The sequence below is a fragment of the Aplidium turbinatum genome, chromosome 10, assembly GCF_918807975.1.
Source record: "Aplidium turbinatum chromosome 10, kaAplTurb1.1, whole genome shotgun sequence".
Taxonomy (NCBI): Eukaryota; Metazoa; Chordata; class Ascidiacea; order Aplousobranchia; family Polyclinidae; genus Aplidium; species Aplidium turbinatum.
Genome location: NC_137481.1, coordinates 1,955,509 through 1,983,349, shown reverse-complemented (window position 1 = coordinate 1,983,349; position 27,841 = coordinate 1,955,509). Strand labels below are relative to the sequence as shown.

The 27,841-nt window shown below is 38.0% G+C and overlaps 3 protein-coding genes across 3 annotated transcripts; all 3 read left to right on the top strand.

Moving 5' to 3' along the window:
• Window positions 1–3,977: 3,977 nt before the first annotated feature.
• On the top strand, window positions 3,978–16,687 carry LOC145778553 (uncharacterized). The gene is made up of 5 exons (XM_082590059.1): window positions 3,978–4,133; window positions 6,762–6,913; window positions 12,212–12,292; window positions 13,249–13,386; window positions 13,731–16,687. The coding sequence occupies exons 1-5, from the start codon at window positions 4,024–4,026 to the stop codon at window positions 15,059–15,061; spliced, it is 1,812 nt and encodes a 603-aa protein (XP_082446185.1). The 5' UTR covers window positions 3,978–4,023; the 3' UTR covers window positions 15,062–16,687.
• A 924-nt stretch (window positions 16,688–17,611) lies between these two features.
• Window positions 17,612–20,265, top strand: LOC145778701 (uncharacterized). Its single transcript, XM_082590255.1, has 2 exons — window positions 17,612–18,948; window positions 19,158–20,265. Exons 1-2 carry the CDS (start codon window positions 18,634–18,636, stop codon window positions 19,230–19,232), a joined length of 390 nt encoding a protein of 129 aa, XP_082446381.1. The 5' UTR covers window positions 17,612–18,633; the 3' UTR covers window positions 19,233–20,265.
• A 2,035-nt stretch (window positions 20,266–22,300) lies between these two features.
• LOC145778351 (general transcription factor II-I repeat domain-containing protein 2-like) lies at window positions 22,301–22,678 on the top strand. The gene has a single exon (XM_082589823.1). It carries the CDS (start codon window positions 22,301–22,303, stop codon window positions 22,676–22,678), a length of 378 nt encoding a protein of 125 aa, XP_082445949.1.
• The last annotated feature ends 5,163 nt before the right edge of the window (window positions 22,679–27,841 follow it).

Below are 27,841 nucleotides of genomic sequence, written 5' to 3'. Positions count from 1 at the left end.
AAATTCGGAGCAAATTTGCCCAAAATTGCTATATCTGACTGACCGGTAAGGATAGAGAGTTGATTTTAGGCTCCATTGAAAGGTAATCATCATGTTTCTATATGCTGTAAAAGAACATTTTTTTCTAAAACAAACAGAAATTAAGTTATTGCCAAAAAACTGATTTCGCTGTATTTTTGGACATTTTTACTCTATTACATAGTATTGCCTTACACTTTGTATAGGTTTTAGCAGATTTTTTTATTAGTAGTTTGGTGTTATACATTACATGTTAATAAGTGAGTTTATTCTTATCAATGTATAGTAATTTTCTTCTCTTCTCATGATCATATTGCCCTTGCTAAGCTAAGGCTTGTCAACGAATGGTACTATGTAAATAAAAAAAAATGTGCATGTTTTTTTACTAATTAAAACAAAACAAGAAAGGATCATACAGCACAGACGATAAAGAAATTACAGCAGAGTCACAATATCTTAAATTACAGTCCAGATAAAGTGGAAGCAAGGTCAGCATTTAGCAAAGTTTCTTTCTTTAGGTTCGGAACCAATCTTCTTACTTCTGGGACTGTTTAAAAAACGTGCAGATTTCTGGGCCTTGTTCTGGATTAATTTGTTATGATATGTCTTTGCTAACAAAATTGCCCTTTCTGCAGCGTAATTGACTACATGCATATGCTCAAGTGAATGTTTAGCAGCTATAGGAATCATTTTTGCTCCATGTTCTAGCATGTTTTTCAATGAAAGCACAATCTAACTTGCTCCTGTGTGGAATGAGCCAAGAATCTGGTCCAAACAAGTTATTCATGTTGGTCGACATTGTTATTTCTGCAGGTGTGACTAATTTTCCCAAGTTATTCAACGATGATTCAGAAGCCGGTTTATATTTTAGCAATGCTTTATGACATTTTTCCTTTTCTTGCACAGACGATAATGCAGAAAACAATACCAAAAATACAAATGGTTTACTAAGATATCACAGATGCTGCATAAGACGGTTTATCATTGCTGCAATGAACTTTGAAAAAGATTCTGGAAGATCATTCTTTTTCTTAAGTTGAAGAAGAGTTTTAAGCAGATGGAGATCGTTATATGGAGCATCAAATGGAACAGGTGCTGTTATCCATGCAGGAACATAAAATAATACCAAAAACAAGGAAAGAGATCTATTTTCGTTTGCTTTTTCCTCGGTAATTATATTGATTGAACAAACTAAAGAGAATACATCATATCCCCATTCCCAATGACATGATAGCCCCTGTGATCAAAGGCATTGATGCAGTGAGCCATGCACGATGGATGGCCAAATTACTGTGTGAGTTAAAGCTTGCTCTGTATTCTCTTCAGTTTGTTCAACTCAATATATATAATTACCGAGGAAGAAGCAAACGAACATAGATCTCTTTCCTTGTTGTTGATATTATTATTTTATGTTCCTGCATGGATAACAGCACCTGTTCCATTTGATGCTCCATTGCTCCATATAACGATCTCCATCTGCTTAAAACTTTTCTTCAACTTAAGAAAAAGAATGATCTTCCAGAGTCTTTTTCAAAGTTCATTGCAGCAATGATAAACCGTCTTATGCAACATCTGTGGTATCTTAGTGAACCATTTGTATTTTTTATACCAAAGACAGGCAAGACACAACAATACCACAGGGTTGAGCATTACAACAGTATATATTTTACATATTTACAAAATAGTTTAACATTCAAACGTTTTCGGCTTAACCTAAGCCCTCATCAGGAATCTGAAAATATTAATAAAATGCAATAAATTTCAACTTCTTGAAGGTAACTAGCTAACTAATTGTAAGCATCAAGAAATATGCAGCGGTTAAAAGCAATAGTGTAGAAAACAAACAGACGGGCGGAAAACAAAATTACATTAGAAAAAGGCAACTACATGACTACAAACGAATTAGCACCACAGGGAACGTGATCCATCTAACTTAGTAAATGTTTAGTAGAAAGGACGCGCCACCAGCAAATAATTGTTTGTTTAAATTTGGGTTGTAGCGTTTGATTAATAGCGCTTCCTGAATTTTTGTGTCAAATTGGGATTTGCCTTTGCGTAAAATTTTAAATGAGTCAGCAGAGAATTTTCGATTTGTGCAAAAGGAACACTCCATAATATGGTCTTTGATGGCACTTTTCTTTAAGTCTCTAAAGTTCAAATGCTCCCGTACTCTCGTGGTCAAATGTCTGGTGGACATACCGATGTATGTCAATGCCGAATCACACGGACATGTAAAACTGTATACGACATTTGAACAGAGAGGCGAAGGCGTCTTGGACTTTAGTTGAAAATACGAACTGATTTTGAATGTTTTATAAACAGGAAAAACGTCCACATCAAATTTACTTTTCATAAACTGTCCGATTTTGCGAGCAAACGTTTTAGAATCTTTTCCCACAAAGTATTGTTTTCTGCATTATCGTCTGTGCAAAAAAAGGAAAAATGTCGTAAAGCATTGCTAAAATATAAACCGGCTTCTGAATCATCGTTGAATAACTTGGGAAAATTAGTCACACCTGCAGAAATAACAATGTCAGCCAACATGAATAACTTGCTTGGACCAGATTCTTGGCTCATTCCACACAGGAGCAAGTTAGATTGTGCTTTCATTGAAAAGCATGCTAGAACATGGAGCAAAAATGATTCCTATATAGCTGCTAAACAGAAAGGGCAATTTTGTTAGCAAAGACATATCATAACAAATTAATCCAGAACAAGGCCCAGAAATCTGCACTTTTTCAAACAGTCCCAGAAGTAAGAAGATTGGTTCCGAACCTAAGGAAAGAAACTTTGCTAAATGCTGATCTTGCTTCCACTTTATCTGGACTGTAATTTATGATATTGTGACTCTGCTGTAAATTTCTTTATCGTCTGTGCTGTATGAACCTTTGTTGTTTTGTTTTAATTAGTAAAAAAACATGCACATTTTTTTTATTTACTTAGTACCATTCGTTGACAGGCCTTAGCTTAGCAAGGGCAATATGATCATGAGAAGAGAACGAAATTACTATACATTGATAAGAATAAACTCACTTATTAACATGTAATGTATAACACCAAACTACTAATAAAAAAATCTGCTAAAACCTATACAAAGTGTAAGGCAATACTATCTAATAGAGTAAAAATGCTCAAAAATACAGCGAAAATCAGTTTTTTGGCAATAACTTAATTTCTGTTTGTTTTAGAGAAAAATATTCTTTTACAGCATATAGAAACATGATGATTACCTTTCAATAGAGCCTAAAATCAACTCTCTATCCTTATCGGTCAGTCAGATATAGCGATTTTGGGCAAATTTGCTCCGAATTTGCCCGAAGTGCTCTGTGGCTCCACTAAATTCGAACATTTTTCCCAAAAAATTTTTGGGATAATTTTTGGTCTTAAAAGGAATCCCAAAATGGGTTGAGACCTTGGTTATGAAAAAAAAGTTACAAAGTGGCACACCCTACTGCTCACACATCTTTTGGCCAACCTTTAAAATAATGGGTGTTTCATTTTTTCTTGCCTTCAACCGCACTGCAGGATATAACTGTGTAAATTTTATTTTGTATGTTATTCGCTCTGAGGAAGCGCATTGTCATGGTGCGCAAAACGTCAATGAAGCAATAAATCAACCTGTTTGTCATTGCTTTTACTTTCACTTTCATCAAATTAAGTTGCAACTAGTGCTAGAAACAATAGTAGTCTGCTGAACACCCAAACTTTTCAGTATTCAGGATATCTAATGGAAATATATAGTCGGTTAAGCACCTGACTGTGGAAATAAGAATTGTTAAAGTTTAAAAAACCCTGGTTTCATAATTTGAAGTGTGGGTTATACAACGCATTTCAAGAACATCTTTTTATTAGTTGCACTTGGTAGATCTGCAATTCTTGCACAGTTCCTGCATCTGGTTGTTGTCATTCCCTGGCAAAGTTACCAGGACTCATTATCATAATAATACTTATTCAGGTATTCTCAGTGCACTTGTCTAGACTAGTGTTCTGTTTGTTATTGCAAAAATGAGTAACACTACAGTAAAAGAACTCCATTGCAAAATGTGTTATGAAAAATTTTCTGGAAAAAATCGCATTATTCCTGCTTTGTTTCATCTCAAGAATAAACATCCAGGGTAAGAATTCCAATTTTACACATTTTTGTGTCGTTTTCTGTCAAACCTGTACCGAATGGTCCAGTGATTTTATATTTTGCACAAAAACGCAAAGAAGTTGATTTTTGAGATCTCAATTTTTGAGTCCAGTTTAAATCTTGTCTGTAACTGCCTTGCCAAGATACAGTATCGTATCATACTATCGTTTGGTGTCCATTAAAAAACCATCAAAGATTTGTTTAATATTTTCAGATTTAAATTATGCAGTTGACATTTATGCATTAAGCAAATTACATTGGGTAAAAATAATTTAAGTTGTGAATGTTTTAAGTTGTGAATGTTTCACATCTGCTCAACAACTAGTTTGAGATAATGTTGGGCGATATTGAAAAAAACAAAACGATACGATATTTGAAAAAAACTCGATATTTTGATACTTTTCGATATTTTTGTACTAATTAAGAAAAGAGTGTCTCAGTTTTCGAAATTAGTGTCGGCAAGTGCCGACGCAGATGCATGAATGGCGCATTAGCGTCGGCAATAAAAATGCCGAGGCCACAAGAGCGCTTGTAAGGTTAGAGTTAGACATTCCTCCCAGTCGTTATGCCACAGCCATAGATTTGCTCTTTAGTCAACACCCTGATGGAGCTCTGCGAAAGAGGCGTGTGGATGGCTATCAAAGCACGAAAGCGGCAAAACATGGACGCTTCATTGCGAACGGCAAAGGCAGTGTAGAATGTAGATTTACAGCCAAGCGATGAGCCTCTTGATGTGTCCGATTCCAGTGATGACACGACAACCTCATCCTCCGATACAGCATCTGATGATTCCGATTCTGACATCTAGTTCTTCATCAAACAGACTTTGTGTTGCTCGCAGTATCCCAACTGTGTCGAAATTATGTCAGTGCATACCTTAATCGAGGCAATCTTCTCGCAGGGAGCGATTAATTTGTTACCGGTACTTGGTCGAGCAATTAACGTTATTTTATAATAATTCAACGTCGCTAGATGTCGAATTAATGTAAAACAAACGTAAATTTCGTATTGGGCATAATTGTTGTTACGCAATATAACCACTATAACCAGCCGGGAAAATTAAATCGATTTGTGCTGACTCGAACGTTGAATCAACCCAAAATTAACTTACTTTTCCTCTCCGTGAGTTATTCAACGTGAATTACCGTAACAGCGTGCGTATCGCGTTGCTCGCTTTATCGCTACTTTTGTTATTATTACATCACAACAAATCAAACAGTGCGGTCGTGATAGACTACTCCAGCATATTTTTTGCTTCTTGTTTTCCATGTTTGGTACAATTTTTTTTTTGTTATAAACGTTCACAGCAATTGCCGAGGCAATTTCAACTTTTGCCGTTTGGCTTCGGCAACGTTTTTGTAGGGGTTTGCAGTTACGAGTTATCGAACAATATTGAAATAAATATCGATATTGAAAAGATATCGTATCGAAAATTCGATATATCGCCCAACACTAGTTTGAGATTGCATACTAGTGTCAAGATGCCTTTGATATTTGCCCTGTTTGTCACGTCAATAAACACACAAAAATTTATAAAGTTTAATGTTCTAAAATTCAAAGAAAATGAAGGGGTGTACCAGCAAACATCTATAGGATTGGCCCATGATACTAGAGAAGGATCCACATAGGATACAAACTGATACGAATGGATCAACAAGTGAATAAAAAAATAACAGTTAACCTCTCAAGTACATGTAGCTCCACACAGAGTGAAATTTACATGCCTTTTGACTCTTTTTTATTTCTTTAAAAGTACCGTAATGTCTAAAAAGACATTATTGACCCAAAAAGAATGTCTAAAAAGACATTATGAAAAGTAACTACGGACAAAGGCCAGTGTTTCGATCTTCCGATCTCTTCAGTGTAGTAGAGTGAAAGTGGAAAGTTGTCTAGAAGTGTTGGTTGAGATGATGATTTGAAACTTGAGTGATTGTTGTGAGACAATGAGACTGAATTTAATTTTTAATTTCGGACTTCAGCGAAACGTAATTTTACAGCCTATTAGAAGGTGTGATTTTTTTGAGAGAATTTGTGCTAAGAAATGACAGGATTTTATTAAAAATAAAAACTAGGAAAAAAGAGTCAAAAGGCATGTAAATTTCACTCTGTGTGGAGCTACATGTACTTGAGAGGTTAACTGTTATTTTTTAATGTTCTAGTTTGATTAAATGCTTAATGCCAATAATTGTCATATTTCAATATCTTCATATGGTTTCAAGGTGGCCAGCTATTGAATTTTATTTTCAAGGTGGCCTCCATATTACATTTTATAAAAGCTTTAATTTTATTTGAACTCTTATGTTTATATACAAACGAATTTATTTTCGCAGGAGTTAGTTCAATCATCTAAAGCTAAAAATTGATTTCGATCTGCTAGCATGATTGAACTTACTCATTTCGTTTGTATTACAAGACTTGTAACCAAGTCGTTCATATCAGGCCTTGTTGTAGGTTTGACACCTGTCAGAAGATATTTCATTTTTTTAAACTTTTGTGTTACGTTTGTTTTTCATTGATTATGTTTATACTACTAACATGGCTTCTGGTAATGACTCTGATAAGGTTTAGTAGGTAATTGTTTTGACAAATGAATATAACTATTTTGTTGCAGAATATTTCAGAGGCAATACAAGAGAAACCAGTCAAAAGATGGTGTTGATATTTGTTCCCCTGAGGTGTCTAGTTCACTTCCTTCGCCAGACCCACCTACTCCCGAAGCAAATTCAACCCAAGCTAATAGTGGAGCTGCTGTTAAGGAAACTGGTAGGTGTCAAATTGCAGCAGAAAATTATCAAATATCCTGTAATTAAAAGGAGGCTGCTTAACTGATGTTGACTAACTAATACATAGTCAATTAGTCATACTCTTGTAAAAACTTCTAAATAGGTAAAACACTTTAACCTATCGAAACCTTCATGAAGTCAAAATAATCTTATCAGATCATGCAGACAAGCACATTCTTGAACAATAATGATTTTTGATTGCTTGATGATTTGCAAACTTACAAAACATATACCGTATGTCAGGGCTACTCAACTAATGTTAGCCAAGGTCCATTTTGACAATTCGAATATATTTGCGGTCCGGTGAATATTTCACATGTAACCACGAAAATTAAACAACCAGTGCGAGCATCGAAACACTTTTCAGGTAGCAGTAACATGACTTGGATTTTTGTCTGACACAAACAAAGAAATAAAAAAGGAAAAAATGTATGTTTCTTTGTACTGTAGTTATGTGGATCGTGCACATCAGAGAAGACGGCAAAGCGTTGGGGGGTCTGAGGGCTAGGCCCCCAGCTCCTTGGATAATCAGCAAAATCTGTCAATTTTTGCATTGATTCAACTTACGTTTCACATTGATTTATTTTTACAATGTAAAAATAACAGATTTTACTGTCTGGTAAAGGTCGGAATGGCCCGTTTCGGCGAGTCCGATTCGGCGAGTCCGATTCGGCTAGTCCGATTCGGCGAGTGCCCTATTCGGCGAGTTTTTGAAATTTTTAAAAGGAAATTATCGGGTACCGTAACCTAATTGCAATTGCCGTTTTTACATCGTTTTAACGTCGCTAAACGTTGAAATCGTGCAGAAAGAATAAAAATAAAATGTTTGAACTATTAAATTAAAATTCGTCATGTCAGTTCAGTTATTTTTATTTTTGACCATCATATCAAAAACAATACACGTCAACATAGCAAAGGTAGAAGCGACAAAACGCGAACGTTAAAACGTGCTTGAATTCGTCATGTCAGTTCCACAGTTATTTTTATTTTTGACCATCACATCAAAAAAAATACACGTCAACATAGCAAAGGTAGAAGCGACAAAACGCGAACGTTAAAACGTGCTTGAATTCGTCATGTCAGTTCAGTTGTTTATCTTTCTGATCATGATATCAAAAACAATTCACGTCAACATAGCAAAGGTGTAGAAAAAGGTAAAAGCGACAAAACGCGAACGTTAAAACGTGCTGGTGACCGAAGTAAGTTATTGAGTTGAAAGAAATTTGGCAAGGTTGCATCACCTTCAGAAAAATTTAAGATATGAAGGAAAAATAAAACAAAGAAAATGTTACAAAAAAAGTAATGTTAATGTCTATAAGTTAGTACTTTTGAATAGTTAAAATCATAGGCGCCTAACTATTTTTTTGGCCGTGGAGGCGAAAGCGTGTTTCATCAGCAGCAACGTAAATTCAGCGAAATGTCACGCAGATGGATGACGTAATTATGTCGCCACACTAGGATTGCTTTTATTGCCACACTCGGAGTTATCGCTACGTTCGACCTACCGTTAATTATTATAAACAAAGCTCGACCAAAACACATGCTATGCGTCTGCGTTGGCTAGCGGTTGATGGACTGCGACTCTTTAAGCTAAGCGCAACATAAAGTTTAGCAACAAACTAGACTTATTAGCATGAAACAAGAGACGAAAAGGTTTACTAAAACGTATACTGTAAATGGAATGAAAATACTAACTTGATCATATGCTTGAAAATATACCTGTTGAAAGCAAAATCATTCATGTTTACAGCAATTCAACAGCACGTCACCTTTAATAAATTTAAAAGTTGCTGACATCCGTAAACAACCCTTGAAAAATAGTTACAGAGAGACGTTTGATTAAGTTTTTGACTTGACATTGCTCCCTTTTCACTACAATATTGCAACTTATGGCTGACCAGCTTTCAAGTTTCAATTCGCTGTAATACGCCCGTTTTCGTGTTGCAGATGAAACAAAAGATGCGCATATTCCCCGCCTTTGATCGGGTTTCTATGGCAACGGACGTGTGTGCGCCATGCAGTTTGCGCTAGGCCGTTGTTGTGTTGATTATGCCGCTTGTGCGACTGTGGGCAGTGCGGTTTGTACCAGCCCTTGTTACGTTGGTTAGTGGTAACCTCGGGCCGAGACTTCAAGTTCATTTTCACAGCAACCGATTCACTGCCGCGACAATTCTCTGCAGAGGTTTCAACTTTTCAAAGCGACAGCGAGGCTGTTTGCAAGCGCATTAAGTTAAACGCACGCTGCGTCAACGTAGCAAATTATGTTGTTTTTGGGTGCATTCAACATCTGATGACATTGAATCGACGCAAAATGGTAGATTTTTGGTATGTCACAGGCAGCAAAATTAGTCATTTTTACATTGATTCAACGTCTGCAGACGTTAAATCAACGTAAAAATGACATATTTTTTTGTCTGGAGTGGGATTGTAGCATCGCTACTCGTTCTAGTGATTATTTACTGCGAAGCTGTTGCGGTTTGCATTTAAAAATGTTTTCCTGCTGCCGATCGCTAGTTCATCTATTGTTTTATGTATCAATGCAGCATAAAAAGTTGCTCCCACGCGGAAATATGCGTGGGGGGCTGGCCCCCACGGCTTAGGCGCCTATGGTTAAAATGATTAGTTTGGATCAACAAATGTGTGACCTACACTCCTACAGCTTAGATTGAAAAGGAAATTATCGGGTACCGTAGCCTAGTTATCCCGACCAGCAAAAATTTGTTCCAAGAACCCAGTTAGCCTAACAGTTCATTTTTACATTGTAGTAACAGAATGAAAAGGCTAACCAAATGTGTGGCCTATCGTTTTAACGTCGCTAAACGTTGAAATCGTGTAGAAAAGGGTGCTTTTGCTGACTAGGATACTTTGAAACTGAGAAACATTCACAGAAGCCTTACGATACGTTGCATTTTTAAGATAATGTATTCAGACGTTGATTCAATGTACAAATGAAATGTTATGCTAAATGGGTTCTTGGAACAAATCGTAGGGCTTCTGTGAATGTTTCTCAGTTTCAAAGTATCCTAGTCAGCAAAAGCTCCCTTTTCTACACGATTTCAACGTTTAGCGACGTTAACACGATAGGCCACACATTTGTTTAGCCTTTTCATTCTGTTACTACAATGTAAAAATGAACTGTGTTCTTGGAACAATTTTTTGCTGGTTGGGATAATTAAGCTACGTACCCGATAATTTCCTTTCAAAAATTTCAAAAACTCACCGAATAGGGCACTCGCCGAAAAGGGCTCTCGCCGAAAAGGGCTCTCGCCGAACAGGGAACTCGCCGAATCGGACTAGTCGAATCGGACTCGCCGAATAGTAGCAGACCCCAATACAACTCTTACCCGGAATGGCCCATTTTGGCGAGTCCGATTCGGCTAATCCGATTCGACTAATCCGATTCGGCTAGTCCGATTCGGCGAGTTCCCTATTTGGCGAGAGCCTTTTTCGGCGAGTGCCCTATTCGGCGAGTTTTTGAAATTTTATTTTTGAAAGGGAATTATCGTGTACCATAGCCTAACTGTTTTCACATCGTTTTAACATCGCTAAACGTGCAGAAAGGAATAAAAATAAAATGTTTGAACTATTAAATTAAAATTCGTCATGTCAGTTCAGTTGTTTTTATTTCTGACCATCATGTGAAAAACAATACACGTCAACATAGCAAAGGTAGAAGCGACAAAACGCGAACGCTAAAACTTGCTTGAATTCGTCATGTCAGTTCAGTTGATTTTAAAGTAGAAGCGACAAAAGCGAGTGCTTGTGACCGAAGTAAGTTATTGAGTTGAAAGAAATTTAGCACGGTCGCAACACCTTCAGAAAAATTTAAGATATGAAAGGAAAATAAAAAAAAGAAAATGTTACAAAAAAAAATCATGTTTACATCTATAAGTTAGTATTTTTGAATAGTTAAAATGATTAGTTTGGATCAACAAATGTGTGGCCTACAGCTTGGATTGAAAAGGAAATTATCGGGTACCGTAGCCTAGTTATCCCTACCAGCAAAAATTTGTTCCAAGAACCCAGTTAGCCTAACAGTTCATTTTTACTTTGTAGTAACAGAATGAAAAGGTTAACCAAATGTGTGGCCTATCGTTTTAACGTCGCTAAACGTTGAAATCGTGTAGAAAAGATAACTTTGGTTTGATGACTAGGATACTTTGAAACTCAGAAACTTTCACAGAAGCCCTTCGAAACGTTGCATTTTTAAGATAATGTATTCAGACGTTGAATCAATGTACAAATGAACTGTTAGGCTAAATGGGTTCTTGGAACAAATCAAAAGGCTTCTGTGAATGTTTCTCAGTTTCAACGTATCCTAGTCAGCAAAGTTATCTTTTCTCTACAATTTCAACGTTTAGCGACGTTAAAACGATGTAAAAACGGCAATTTCTGCTGGTAGGGATAACTAGGCTACGGTACCCGATAATTTCCTTTCAATCCAAGCTGTAGGTCACACATTTGTTGATCCAAACTAATCATTTTAACTATTCAAAAGTACTAACTTATACAGATATTAAACATGATTTTTTTTGTAACATTTTCTTTTTTTTATTTTCCTTTCATATCTTAAATTTTTCTGAAGGTGTTGCGACCGTGCCAATTTTTATTCAACTCAATAACTTACTTCGGTCACCAGCACGTTTTAACGTTCGCGTTTTGTCGCTTCTACCTTTTTCTACACCTTTGCTATGTTGACGTGCATTGTTTTTGATATCATGATCAGAAATAAAAACAACTGAACTGACATGACGAATTCAAGCACGTTTTAACGTTCGCGTTTTGTCGCTTCTACCTTTGCTATGTTGACGTGTATTGTTTTTCACATGATGGTCAGAAATAAAAACAACTCAACTGAACTGACATAACGAATTTTAATTTAATAGTTCAAACATTTTATTTTTATTCCTTTCTGCACGATTTCAACGTTTGGCGATGTTAAAACGATGTAAAAACGGCAATTATAATTAGGCTACGTACCCGATAATTTCCTTTCAAAAATTTCAAAAGCTAGCCGAATAAGGCACTCGCCGAAAAAGGCTCTCGCCGAATAGGGAACTCGCCGAATCGGACTAGCCGAATAGTAGCAGACCCACTCTTACCAGAGTGTTACCTAATTGTGCTTCGTTTTTTTGGAGAATGTCTTCTATAAAACGAATAACTTGACCTCTTCCGCAATTTTACTCCAAATTTCAGTTAAATTTGGCAAGCAATACTCATGCCAATTTTTAGACTAAAACCTATTTCTCCATATTGCAAATATTATTGTGACTTGCAGGTGACGTGTCAACTCCATCTTCCAATCAGAAGACTCCTCATCCTGTACCCGGACAGATGAAGATATACTTTTCTTTGAATGGTTTGAGTTTATGAGTTTTATAAACTATAAGATGTGTGGTTGTTCATATTGTTTCGACATCTCAAGTTACCCATGACCTGTCAAGCTGTTTCCACCGAATGGGCAAATGCGGACGACCTGGCAATTCTTAAAAAGGCATTAGCAAACGATTTGGTCTAGACCAGGGGTTCTTAACCTGTGGGTAATTACCCACTAGTGGGGAATTTGAGGATTTCAAGTGGGTAATTTGAAGTTGGGTTTGTTGTTCTATGTGTACTCCAGTGGTTCTTAAACGGTGGGAAATTTTCCACCAGTGGGAAATTACTGAATATCCATGCAGTGGGAAATTCTTTCTGGTCTGGAAGTGGGAAATTGTTTTAAGTTTTACTCGAATATCCAAGGAAGTAAATCTGATTAGTTAGTCACAAAAGTAATATTTTTTAACAAACACCGAGTCCTAGTGCATTGTTTTACAATTCATCTGGAATCAGATTTGCGTTGTGCAATCTCAAAAATAGAGCCTGACATTGACTCGATCGTCGCTGAAAAGCAAGAACAAAAATCGCATTGACATTAATGGACAATCTTTAATGTTATTTTTCTCATTGAAATTGTTCTTTTTGTTAAATACCATTGTGCTTTGGGATATGTCACACAGGTTACTAGGATTCATTTTGATTTTTCAGTCAGTTTTAAAAGTATGAGGGGAATATAGGTTTATTAAGTAGCGGAAGTGGGTAATGAAAGAAAAAAGGTTAAGAACCCCTGGTCTAGACTAACAATAGTGCTTGATAACAGAACATTACCTAGTTGCATGTTTTGTATCACGTTTTGCAATTGATGAATGCTACATTGTAGATCCTAAAAAGTCCAAACAGGTGTTCGCGACGATAAAAACTTACTTCTTCATGGTTTTCCATTGCAGTGAACGCAAGTTGTCATTTTTACAATAAGTAGTTTATATCGTTTTCCTTCAGATACATCATCTGCTAAACCATACAGATGCAACCGATGTGGTAGAAGCCTCACCAACTTAAAAATGTGCGTCGTGCATTTATTGAAGGACCACAAGATTCCCCTAAAGCAAAACCGTGGAACTTCACCAAGCACTTCTGGTGAGTCTACGTTGTCGTTGTAGTCACCAACTCCTAAAAACTTATTGTGGCAAGTTAAGCAAACTACCCTAGTAGAATTTTGACTGCTGCTATCTTCAGTGGGTTTCACACTGAAACAAAATATATCGCCAAGATATCTTGCAACATTGATTACTGCCACCAACTTTGGAGATAACATTGGTTTGTTATCTGACACCATTACTGATGCTGAAAAGCTTCTCAAGGGAGAATATTCTATAGTTATTAGTTATAAACTGGCTAATTAAAACATCTTCTAAAACTACTTATCATTCATCTTGATGTCTAGTAAATAATTTGTATCAGACTAACATTGTAATGTTTAGAAGATGTTTCGACAAGCACAAAATCTATCCTGCAATCGAAGAAGAAGCAAACTGCAAGAAAGTCCATCGGGAGTTGTGGAAGAACCTCGAGCTCCTCATCTTCACAGACCGGGAGATCAAAAAATAAATCCACAAATTGCTTGAGATCGAAAAAGACTATAAGTAGAAGTAAAGTGCCTCGTAAAAGAGTGACTGTGCGAAGGAAAGTTTCCTCACTAAGTTTAAAAAGAAAGACCGAAAGAAATCGAATCATGAAAATTAAACTTGCACTCATGAAGCAGCATCTTAGTCATCCATTGTTAGAACTACCTCATGACTTGCAAGCCGGAGCTTGCAGTCCAGAAGATTGTTTTGAATCTTTGAGTGGATCCCAAGAGAACGATCAAGAGGATACAGTTGAAGAGGAAGCTGCACTGTTGGAGCGCTGTGATCCTGTGGATAAGGCAGCAGATAAGGCATTTTCTGGCACTCCAGGTGAACAGGAAGTTGAACCTAGCTCAGAAAATTTCTCTACACCACAGAGAAGCAACGACAAATTCGATTCTTCTAGAGATCAGACCAAACATGGTTCCTTGTGGAATTCTATTTACTGGAACTCTACACAATCTTTGGAATGTAACAAGGCAAACTCTAGCGGAGGTTCTGTTAAGAAGGCTAACACGTCAACAGAAGGCGTGACATCCCCCAGTGATCGAACAAATCCAGTGATATCTATCGCGGAACCTTCTATTCCGCAGTGTGGCACTGCAATGCTAAAGCAGTTAAGAACGAACTCTGCCAACCTTTACGACAGTGCCGGAAGGAACAAAAGCTTGGGCAGTGTTCCCAGGCAGAGAAGCAAGTCGCTATTCAATGCAGTTTCTCCTGATGAAATTCCAGCATGCGCTAAGGTGAAGAAATCAGCCAGGAAAACCACTCGCCCCGTGAAAGCTCGCGGCGAATTGTTGCATAACAATCAGTCGACTTCTGCTATCAGCTACATTCATTCAGATGAAAACAAACAATGTTTCTCTAAAACTAATTCGTCGTTGTCTTCCGTTGCATCTCAAGATTCCAGCGAATCTCAAGACTCCCAAGATGTTTCCAAAACCACATCTTCCAGTTCCTCATCAACTCCATCTCCACATCATTCGTCATCGATTTCTTCTGAATTGTTTTCTTCACAACCAAATTCCTCTGATATGTCTTTGTCACAATCTCCTCTTTCCTCCACCTCTCAACTCCTCTCCCATTTTTTCCCTCCGGATCTTTCCGGAAGAAGATTGGTGGCAAGTCCTGTTCCGAAGAAAGCGACGGGAAGGAAGTCATTCCGTAATAAACCACTATCCTGAATTTTTAGTGGATTCACAGAGTTGACGAACTACTGTAGGTCAATTTTCACGTTTTGGTCGCAGCTCCTGTCTTGGTTAGGAGAGGATGCATGGCTCTTGATGACAACTGTGAATTTTGAATCTTCAAATACCTTCCCAACTTAAATGCAGTCGCCACGCCTTCAATCTACCCAGTCACCTTACCCGCACCATCAAGCCAATCAGGGGCATTACCGTCTTGCTCTTGCTACACCACTATCACGAAATGTGTCCTTTCGCGTCAAGCAGTGTCCGTACCAAACAAATTCTTTTGAAATAGGCAGCTTGGGGAATCACCATGACATCATTCCAGCTTGGGAAATCACCATGACATCATTCGTTGACCTTGCAGTTGTTCTACTTTCTTGCATTTTGTGGTTCTCGCGAGGAAATCCTTCTTGAAAAGTTTCAAACTTGTTTTTGACGTTAAAAACGTGACATTTAGTGCGAAAATGCGGTCATGGTCACGTTTGCCTTCTCTCTGCAGCGTATTTGTAATATGCAGGTCGCTGCAGCAGGTGAAGTTTATTGACCAATCAGAAGGCGAGATTGAGTCAGCTGATTGCAGTCACGTGACTCATGCACGTGATATTGTGAACATTCTTCTGATAGAAAGTAAATTAAACCGACAAAACAAAGTAACTTTAATTGGTTTAACATAAAGTATCACACACAAAAAATATAACATAATTAAAATAAACTTTTAAACGTTTTCGTCACGTACTTGTGTCCTCATCATGAATTGTAAATTTGCAATATACATAAAATTAAAATTATAAGACAATATATAGCCATATATAGCCCACTCCTACTATAACTGTACCGACACTCCGAACTGAAAAGCACAACTGGACAAGTTGTGAATGATTACGACAGGGATTGGATTACGAGTATATAACACGGCGGGAAACAGATCACGTGAAGTGTCAAATACACGCATCATGTGACAACAATTAGAACACACACAGAAGGAAAGACGAGCCACAGGAAAAATAATTACATAATTTTCAGTTTAAACAATAAATACTATTAATACTACAAAAGGTGCTCAATGCCAAGCAAAAGCCAAGCAGAGCGAATTAAATCAAATATAGTTATTAGTTATTACTCTCTAAAGCCTTTACAGCCTGTTTCACTCCAAAAGGGGGATCATCAGTAAGGACCTTCTGGACCTACATTTGATGTAATTTTCATTTTATGTATATTGCAGATTTATAATTCATGATGAGGACACAAGTACGTGACGAAAACGTTTAAATGTTTGTTTTAATTATGTTTTATTTTTTGTGTGTGACACTTTATGTTAAACCGATTAAAGTTAAGCTTGCTTTGTTTCGTCTGTTTTTGATTCAACAAAGCGAACTCTTTACCAAAGCTTTATCAAAGTAAATCAAGTGAACGTTTCGCCGTCGGCAGCGTGGCCCAGTGGTTTTAGGGTAAAGGAACTCATTTCGGTTACGTGATTTCGATTCCCACCTCTGACTGAGTATCAGAAGGCTCACAATGACTGCAGCTGGTTCTAGTCCAGTCGCTGAACTGAAAAAAATGGTCAAACCCGGAAAAAAATAATACCAAGCTGAAACTTTGTCAGTAGTTTCGATTGGTGATGTGGAGCCACCAAAAAAAAAGCCCCATGATTCCCCCTTGGGAATAGCGAGTTTTGGCCATTTTTCCATAATGGCCGCAGCCCCCATAAGCCAAAAATTCGAAATCGTCTAAAATTGATGTTTTATACCTCATTCGAAAGATAATTTCATACTGAATCACTTTTACAAAAGAACTATGGTCAAAAAATACTCACATTTGAAGTTATTAGCCATTAAACGCGGACTATAAGGCAGAATCCACCATTAGGCTTTAGCCTGGTGCTTTCCGCACTAGATATAAAGTCAAGTGAACAGCACATAGATATGGGTGACTCCAGACGCAAGCGCGACTATGATGATTAAGTTACCGTATGTAATGTTTAGAGATTGGCTTGAACAACGCAATCCATTTACTTTTTCTGATGAGCATCTGCATTCCTTGACATCCGGCTGGGTTTCTATATCTGGAGAAGATTTGGTTAATTGTGAGAGATCAGAGGAGATAGGAGCAATCATTCAAAAAACATTGGATGGTCAAAATTTAGCAACTGTAACTATTCAACACAAAACCTGCATTAAACCACTTGAGGTACTTGGAATTTTTGTAAAGATAGACAAGGAACACGTAAATGTCATTCCAATCATTCATTTTACAATAAGTTACTGGCCGCTATTGCAGAACGTGAAGACGGTGTTGAGAAGTAGCCTACTTTTCATTCGAAATGATACCATATCCTCCTTCACTGTTGAAGGATGGACTTATGAGGAAAGCTGATAAAGCTGTTTTGAGAACAGCACTAATGAATGATACAGAAGCTGTTGGTAATTGGACCAAATTGTATGTTGTTGATGGAGGTGCCCTACTTCACAGAGTCAGATGGTTGAAAGACTCAACATTCGCTGAATTGGCTCAACTCTATGTATCTTATGTTAGAAGACACTATGGTTCTGCCCATGTTATCTTTGATGGATATAAATACGCTTCTACTGTACAAAGTCATATGAACATATTTGACAAACTGCTAGTAAAAAGTGTCCAAATGTTGAAGTGGCGTCTATCAATTCTGTACCAGCTACACAAGATTGTTTTCTTTCGAATGAACACAACAAAGCTCAATCTATTGATCTGATTTCTGAGAGTTTGAAGAAAGATGGACAGCAAGTAACTACGGTAACTGCGATGGTGATGCTGACACTGAAATTGTGGAAACAGCAATCAATCTTTCTGCAAGCAAACGAAATCCTATTGTTGTTGTAGCCGACGACACAGACATCATTGTTATGTTACCGTATCATTGGAAGGGAGATTATCAAGATGTTGTATTTTTCCAAGAAAGGGCTCAGAAGGGATGGAGCATGAAAACTGTTTCACCACCACTGGAGACAATCAGAGAGCATCCTCTGTTTATTCATGCATGGTCCGGCTGTGATACTGTTTCGGCTCCATTTGGAAAAGGAAAAGTAAGCTTTCTCAAGCTTGTGAAAAAATCTGATGAACTTAAAGGTTTATCCATAAAAATGAGCGATGTTTGGGAAGACCAAGCTCAAATTGCAATGTTAGCAGAACCAACCTTTGTAGCAATGTATGGTGGAAAGAAATTTGAAACCTTAACGAATCTCAGGTTAGTATTGGCTCAGTCAGTTATTGTATAGTGTATACATATGTATTTCTCACTGAAGATCACTTTATATTACCCTAGTAGCCTACAGAAAATTAAAGAACCACATAACAAATCAGCATTTTAGTACGAATCTCAAAGACATTGCATTTGTGAATAAGGGTGCAACATTTTAAGTAATTAACGCAGAAGAGAGGCAATTTAAGATAATTTCCTTGATCTTTTAAACATCCCTGTAATAAGTTATTATTTCATATAGTACCTTCCATTACTAATTTTACTTTGGACATACCGGTAGTGATAGAAAGTATATGGAGATGGCAACCCAGGGTGTGTTGGAACCAGAAAAATGCCACCAACAAGCAGAGCAGCTTATTACCATGCTCTTCGTGCACATAATCAAGTAACCATATGGAAATTTTTAAGCAATAGGGAAATAGAGTCAAAGGAAGAGGAGTGGGGCTGGAAACTTCAAGACAACAATTATTCTCCAATAATGACGGACAATAAAGTTGCTCCAGAGTGTCTCCTGCAGGTTATAAGATGCAAATGCCAATCAACGAAGAATCAGTGTGGTACAAAGAGATGTTCATGTAAGAAGCATGGCCTCAGTTGTGTAGCAGCATGCAGTGGTTGTCATGGTGAAGGATGTGAAAATAAAGAGGTAAACAGTTCTTCAGTTCAATGTTTTCTAATTTCTTGGACAATCAAACTTTTAGTCAATTAAGATGAAAATAAGTGTATAACGCCATAATTCATTAGGCTACAACAACTTCAAGTCATGACTGGAGTGACTTTAACTATTTATAGGCTATGTCAGGTGACATGCAGTCAGATCAGATATTTCATAAAGATCAATGTTATTAATTTTAGATACTCGAAGTTTACGAATCAAGTGATGATGATAACGACGATGATGATGGACGGAATATCTTTGATTTATTCTAATATAAAATATGAAACATTTTTCATATTTTTTTAACATAATTTCTACAATTTTGCTATTTACCGGTCAACACTTTTTCAGTGTGGTGTATTTTAATGTCAAAAATATGTTAATATTGGTTTGGGAGTAGGTCAGGATAAAATATTCCAAAAATTATAGATTCAGCAATTTTTGAATTTCTACACCTACAATTGGTTTAAATTTTCCACTTTTATGGAGACTTTTTGTTTATAGCCCTATATTAAGTTTTCCTAAATCAGTTTGAGGAGTAACTTCGGATGTGAAATTGTACACTTTTTCGTCAGCTCTGGTTTAACCATGGAGTAATTCATTGCTTGTCACTCCTCACAAAAATCCACCAGGCTAAAGCCTAATGGTGGATTCTGCCTTATAGTCCGCGTTTAATGGCTAATAACTTCAAATGTGAGTATTTTTTGACCATAGTTCTTTTGTAAAAGTGATTCAGTATGAAATTATCTTTCGAATGAGATATAAAACATCAATTTTAGACGATTTCGAATTTTTGGCTTATGGGGGCTGCGGCCATTATGGAAAAATGGCCAAAACTCACTATTCCCAAGGGGGAATCATGGGGCTTTTTTTTTGGTGACTCCACATCACCAATCGAACCTCCTGACAAAGTTTCAGCTTGGTATTATTTTTTTCTGGGTCAAATCATTCAGCGACTGGACTATTCATGGAGAAAATTGTTCTATGTTCAAAGTGTCTACCTGCCAATACAACGCTTCTGCTGCAGCGACCAACAGATTACAAATACGCCTCTTGGCGCAAACCTCAGTTTCGTCGCTAGGTACGTCGTTGATTTGTGCAATTCGGGGTTGTCAATAACAGGAGCGAAGCATGGCTGTATCTTATACATAGTGGTTATTGTATCAGGCCTTGATGCGAGACGAACGCCCATTTTGATTGTTGTGATGATGTCAGATGAGTGAGCAAATTGTCAGATATTTCATCCATGAGTGCGACTTGTGCTTCCATTACAATGTCTGGGGATTTCATTTCGAATAAATTTAATGATATCGTTTCTGTAAAGTTCATGTTTCGCAATGAAGTGCAGAGTTGAAAGTATTGATTTCAGTCATCGGTAGGGATCTTGTCAGTCTGTTCTTTCCAAACATGTGAAATGAAACGAACAGGAAAGACAAAACCTTTCCGGTTAGGTCAGTGGTTAAGCGCTCGACTCAAGAGCAACTGTTGGGGAAGGAAAATATTTCAATGCTTGCATTAAATAGTTCATTCAAAAACATAGCTACTGAATGCAGCCAAACATTTTAATCATGCTTGTAAGTTGTAATACAATGTCATTCAAACGCAATGGCATTAAAACTCATTTGGGGTCAAGAAAATATTTTGGGGGCGATTGCTCCCTCAAGTTCCCCCCGTGGCTCCATCCCTGAATGTGATGCTGAACTTCACTTCAAACATATTGACAAACAGGTCGACCAAGTTCATTTGCAGCAAATTAGGTTCGCGAAGTTAAACATCGATTTTCTACAGCGAGAGTAGAAAATGAAATGTCAAGTAATATTATAGCTCCGCAACACGACATGGGATTAATGGTTCTGGCTTCCGTGTGTAGGCTAGCTTATTTTGGCGTAGACTAATTAAAACCAGAGGTTTACGAGCTCAGCATCTGGTTCATCAAAAACAGCGTAAGTTGTGATAGTGTAAAGGCATAGACATAGTTTACAATGAAGGTGCTGCCTGTGATAGAATGGAGGGCGTTTGAAGTACCGTGGTAACTTTAGTAGAGCCCTGTTTCGAAACTTTGGCTCTCATAGACTAAACAACACTAAGATGGGTTCTGATGGGTAATGAGTGCAAGGCAATATGGAGTTGACAGATTACAAAAGTAACTGACGTCACCAAGGCCGTTGAAAAGATAATTTGGACCCGGTCCCAATGAGACCTTCGTCATCCTTAATCAAGACACTTCTAAGAAAAACTAACTATATCCAGACAAGCTCCCGGGTTCAAAAGTACCTCCCATCAACGCTATTGCTGGCAAGATGGTTTTGAAAGATGACAGAAACAGCTGATGTTCATGAAACTAACAATCAATAAAACTAAACGTTATTGATTTGTTTAATAAGAATTGAACAACGCATCCAGAAGATGACATCATTCTGCCAATCTGTCTTGGCAATAAATCTACTGTTGCATTAAAAAGTTAATGTACAATAAAAAAAAACTGGTTGCATTTTACAACATGTTGCCGGCTTGCAAATTAAAAATCGATTTTTTAGTCACAAAACTAGCTGTTACGATTTACGAGCATTGTTCCTGTGGGAAAAAAAAACAAACGAGAAAACTGCTTTCTCTTGCACCAGCAAACCAAAGCTTCAAGTTTTTTCACTTGGGGTTGCTTTTTAAACTGTTCGGACGCACACCGCTCAGTTGTATTCGACTAAGAGCGATAGAAATAACCTGTAACTGCTTTGGTGCAAGCATTTGCCAACAACGAAATACCTCGTCAGTCCAAGTAGGAAGCAGAGCCCCCAGCGTCCAACATTGTAGGCAAAGTGGACGGAGTTAGAGGAAGCAACAATATTTGACTTTTTTGTCAGATGAGTTAACAGGAGAGCATCGGGTCAGTGTCGCGTGCCGCATCTTTGAAACACAATAGCCTATATAGCAGGGACGGGCAACATACGGCCCGCGGGCCGGATCCGGCCCGCGACGAGATTTTGAGCGGCCCGCAGACAGTTTCCGGTCTTTAAATGAAAATGGCCCGCGGCCACACTCTGCCGCAATACCCCACTGCTTGCTTACTACGTCAAATAATAGTGACAGTTATTATTATTCTTTGTGTTCTTTGATTCTTTGTTTTCGGTATTTAGTCGAGTGACAAGCATGTCATGTTCTGTCATAAACGGGCCCTTCCATTCTTTTTCTTTGTCTTTTGTAAGAATTGAACACCAGACTTCAAGGGAAGGGCACTTTTGCTTACGAAATGTACTCAACAATGAAGGCATTCAGGGTGAAGCTAAAACTGTTATATCGCCAGCTCAATGAGAACATCACAACGCACTTTCCAACACTCGAAACTATGGCACCCCAGATGATGACAATTGAGAAGTACACCAATATGACATCTGCACTAGGCAATGAATTTGGTCGTCGTTTTGCAGACTTTCAGAAACTTTCTGCTGAGTTTGATATCTTGTCATCACCCTTTGCACCTGAGTTTGAAAAAGTGCCCGATGCCGTACAGCTGGAATTGATTGATTTGCAGTGTGACTCTACCCTGAAAGAGATATCCCAATCTAACGGCATTGATAAATTTTATGCGTCACTGAATGAGTCCAAGCTTGCCAACCTGAGAAAGATGACCATGAAACTACTTGCTCTGTTCGGGTCTACATGCATTTGCGAGCAAACATTTTCGACCACGAACAGAGACAAAGCTGCGATACAATCTCACTGATGTTCACGTGCAGTCTTTACTGAGGGTTTCTATGTCCGACATGCAGCCAGAGAACGGTAAATTTGATCGACCACAGATGTCTCATTGACTTCAGCAGCTATTGAAGTACATTACGTTAATTGTTAATAAATTCATTAAATACTGTTTTTGGTCTCTATGCTTTAAACTTAAAGTTTACATTACATTAAATACGATTTATTCCTTGTCTAGGTAGATAAAAACGCGATTAATGTAGCGATTCATAAATCCGGCCCGCCAAGTACTTCATTTTCCCATATCAGGCCCGCCGACTGGAGAAGTTGCCCGCCCCTGCTATATAGGCTACAATTGGTGGTGTTGGTTTAATCTGTGTGTGGTTTAAATGTATTCATGCAGTCTCTGTTAAATTAGCGTTAAAGCTATCAGAGCAATAACATAAGCAAGGTTAAAATAAACGAACTGTGTACAAGGTTTAGAAACAAGCAGACAGTTGCCGCACGAATGTATTTCTACAGCTGCCCCTTGCTGGTCATTTGCCAACCGAAAGGCGATTATGACATCACAATATCAGTTTGAAGTCCAGTAGTAGAGTTTCCAAGCTCCATTTTGTTGATGATAAATATAAATCCTGTTTTGTTTGGAAACTTTCAAAGTATCTTCCAATAACCCTTTTAAAGTCGCGCCTTTGGTTTTGAGCTCGAGCGAAGTGTATCGCTGCCATTGTCCGTAATTATGACGAATGCTTTTGTTAAACATGGCATTCAGCAGAAGCCTGCGGGGCTTCGCTATATAATGCAGCCTAGTTGTTATTGAGACAGGCTGAAGAACAGTTGGAAACAAATTGAGCCGATTAGTCACAAACTCACAACATCAGACAGTCAGGCAGTTGATCTGTTGCTTTTTTCTAAATAAACTCGTTTGGCTTCAACAAAGACTAAAATGGTGCAAAATGAGCAATTTATTGCAAAATGAAAATCTTTAAATTGTAGCCTACGAAGTGAACTGAGACCTGACTCTATAAACTTATTGAGTTTTGCAAAATTTATTGATTAACCCATTTGACTTTTGTTACTTTTATGTATAGCTACGTCAAAATCAATTTTTTCGACCAGTATACAACTGCAAGCACTCTCCAATCAGCTAAAAAGATTACGAGGAAGCTTAGTCCAGTTGAGGCAGGTTTACTTACAGTTTGCAGACCAAGCAATTGCTCATGGTCAAGATTAAAAGTTAAGGTTACAAGGTAAAAGTTTATCCTTAGTTCGGTGGCCTCGCTGGGCCCTAAAAAGAACTTCATCTTCATTTCATGTTATATCTAATTTTGACCAGACCTTTTACTTATAATATTATTATCAATCTGCGTTTTGTCGTGTGCGTTAACAATTGTTCTAAGCAAAATGACGTTATCAGTCTGTTGGTAGTGGCGTTGACGGGGGTCCAGGGGGTAATTTTGGACCCGGCCAGTGGCGTAGCCAGAAAAAATATTTGGGGTGGCCCAAATAGTTGATAGATCGAAGAGAACGACAAGGTATTTGATTCAAGACATCGCCACCTGATGTGCAGTGGCGTATCCTGGTGGGTTAAGCAAGGGAACTGGTGGAGGGATTTTTGCAAAATTACACTCAAATAATGGATTATAGCGCTTTCTGGAAACACTTTTAGGGTAATATTTGTATGAAATTTATTAGCAGATAAACAGCTATTAACTTATTAAAGGTAGGTCTTGCACACAAACGAGCAAAAACTGCGGCTAAAATTAAAGAACACCAAAAACTCAGCTACACAAAAACTCAAAAACTACACAAAAACCCAACAGAGTAAGCGATTCTGAAATTGCTTCCACAGATTAGTTAAAAGAAGCGTAAATCGCGTAAACTTTGTGCGATTTATGATTTGCAAAATTTATTGGTGTCTTTCTGTGTGTCTAAAACAAGTTTTGGGGGGCGTAAATAGCCAGATGTTTTGGAAAATGATATAAATTTCTACAAGTTTTATTATATTTTCAACAAAGGGCTCAACTTTGGAATCCAAACTTTGAAAATTTGGGGGGGGGGCATGGCCCCTTTCGCCCCCCCTGGCTACGCCTATGGACCCGGCCACGGAATAATTTTTGACCCGGCCCCGGGGTAATTTTAAAAAGCCCGTAACCTTTCCAAATTCCAAGGAGCCCGAAAGCTTTAAGAAACCAGCGCATATTTTTGGATATCGTTCGTTTTTCTTAGAAATGTCTCGATTTAGGGCCTGAGAATCTCATTGGTGGGCCTATACCGGGCCCAAATTATCCTCTCAACGGTTCTGCTCGCAGGATATTGAAATTTGCAGGCTGAGTGAAGGTATAACATTTTTGTTTGCTTCTTTTGTTAATATCGTTTTTACTTCGCTGCAATAACTCAATCAAACTTTGTGAATAAAATGCTCCACCTGTGGCCAGGGCCGTTGAGAGGATAGTTTCGGCCGGGCACTAATGAGGGTTTCGGGCTCCAAGCAAAACCACTTCTAAGCAAAGCTCACTATATCCAAAGAATGCGATGTGTTTTTTTCGTTCCCGGGCCCCCAGAAAATGTTAGCCTACTGGCCGTAATATTATCACAGGTTCGAAAGCACTCTCTGTCAACGGTACCGTACTGCTTGTGTTCCATGGCCATGCAAATCTATATTCAAAGTTGTTTGTGATGTCATTTGGCATGTTAATTACTGATGTTTTGTTTTATTTACTTTATTTTATGAAGCTTAATTCTGGAAAGCATTGCATAGTTCAGTTCAGTTTGTTTGTATTTCTGACCATCACAACAAACAACAATATATGCCAAACATAGCAGAGGTCTAGAAAAAGGTAGAAGCGACAAAACACGGACGTTATAACGTGCATGATACCAAATCAGGACAATCAGTTTAAAATATAGCACGGTTACATAGGAGGCTTTCAACAACCGACTCATGCCTGATCAGTGATCACCAGTAGCCTACCGTTGACAGGAGTAGGCTTACATTTAGACCCGGGACCGGGTCGTTTTAGGGACCTTAAATTTTTCAAGAGGGCTAAGAACGAAGAAAACACCTTTTTTTCTTTAGAGTTCTACTGTATTGTATTGTTTTCTTTAAAAATGTCTTGTTTGGGGGGTGAAGGCTTCTTATTCGTTACCTGCTGGTGCTGGGCCAACATTTTTCTCTCAACGGCTCTGTTAATCACTATGGTTGAAAACGCTAAGCTTGTTTCTAGTAAAGCATCTTCTTTACCAGGTTAGCAGCAGTCCTTGAAGTCCTCTGCTGAACGATAGTTGAGCGATTCTAACTGTCTTCGTAACAATCAAGGCTTTTTCATACGTAAAACAATGAAAGCTTTCAATGTGTTGCAGAAATGAGTTATGTGAATTTTATGGCAACCCTACCTGTGAATAGAAAAATGAAATCAAAAAGTTTTGATAAGTTTTCTCCGTCGTTGACTGTCAGAAAACCATCACGTCATGGAGACGGCTTCAAACCAGCAAACTACAAAAGTGGAATTTTATCAGATGACAGCGACACTGCCTCTTTGTTGCTAAGCAACGGCGCCAAATGTTGTAAAAATGTTTCGCCTGAATGTGAGAATGAAGAGGAAACAAAGTCGAGCGCTTTTACAGCGGAAACATCGACGACGTCACTTCCTGTTGGTGCTGCGTTTAGACGCAAACTATCCGACGACGAGAAACCTCATTCACCGTCACAATGCTTATCAGAAAAGATTCCAATGACTGAGTTGTCGTCTGTCGCTTCTTCCGGGAACAATCGCGATAAGCGGACGACCTGGTATGTACGATTGTGCCAAAGTATCTCGCGGATCGGGAGATTCATCGTCTCGCTGATGGAGGACACAGAGGATAAAGGTGAGTTTGATCTGTGGACTTAGAATCGTAAAACTTCATATAAATTAAAATCTAAACATTTTCTAAAGATTGATGAGCGAAAAGTTTGCTTCTGATGCTGTGTCTTCAAAAGTTTATCTTAACTTTACGTAGTTAAAAGCCTAGTTAATTTCATGTTAATCTGGTGCTGTTTCTATCGCAGATTTACAGTGCTCTCAGCGCTAAACAAAGCAGACAGTAGCTTACCAGCGAAGTCGAGTTTATTATTACCTTGAATGTATTTCTTTGCTCAGTGCGAAGCAAGAATAATATTCAATGACACTCAAAGTCTTTGGTATGACCCAACAAGGCATCGAACCCATGTCTACCGATTCAGAGGCGGACACTTGAAGTTGAACCATTGTAGGAAGCCATCGCGCGAGATTGTTTGTGCGCCTTTGGCATCACCTAACGGTCACTTAAACTCCATATTTTGTCAACGAGAGTCGCAAAATACGGTGAGATTTTCCGGTGACTATAGACTAAAGCCACTAGACTATCACAAGATGTTGAAATGATAACTAATTTTTATTTTTGACGTTTCGTTAGTCTGCACGACTGACTATTAAAGGGGATAAAACAGATAAGTAGGCTAAACACTACCTGCTGTTTAACGGCAAATGGCACTACACAGCAACTTATTGACGGAACCAACTCCACAGAACATGCTCGCACGCGGAGTGTTAATGTTTTGTTATTGTTTTTTGATTGCAAGTATTGTTCGCAAACATATCTTCCTTTGTTAAACTTGGCAATCTCACAATGCCTGATGGCGATGGTTCTTGTATGGCTCGCGGCAACTGACGCTTGCAGTGGAAATGTCAACACCATGTCTTGGGTAGGTGGAAAGTAGAAACACGTTCAACACGTGTTCTGTGATCACCCTATCAGTGGCGAGAAACGAGTGGTAGATATATCGATTCAGTTCAGTTTGTTTTTATTTCTGACCATCACAACGAAAAAACACTGTATGCTAAACATAGCAGAGATCTAGAAAAAGAACTAACAAAACGAGAACGTTATAGCCTAACGTGCTTGATAGGGAAACAAAATATTCAGTTTAAAATATGGAATGGTCGCAACACCATATCGACGCCTTGCTCAACACTTATCGTCTAAATAAGTTGCAATGAGTAAAAGTAAGCTACTGAGACAAAGATTTTAAAAGTAAAACTTCTTCTTCACTTAATAATCGGCTACTGGCCGAGAAATAAAGGGAAATTAATTATAGTCTTGTCTCTCCATCAAGATCGATTATGTTGCATGTCTTCTTTTATTTCACAAAATTTATTTTCAAAGACAG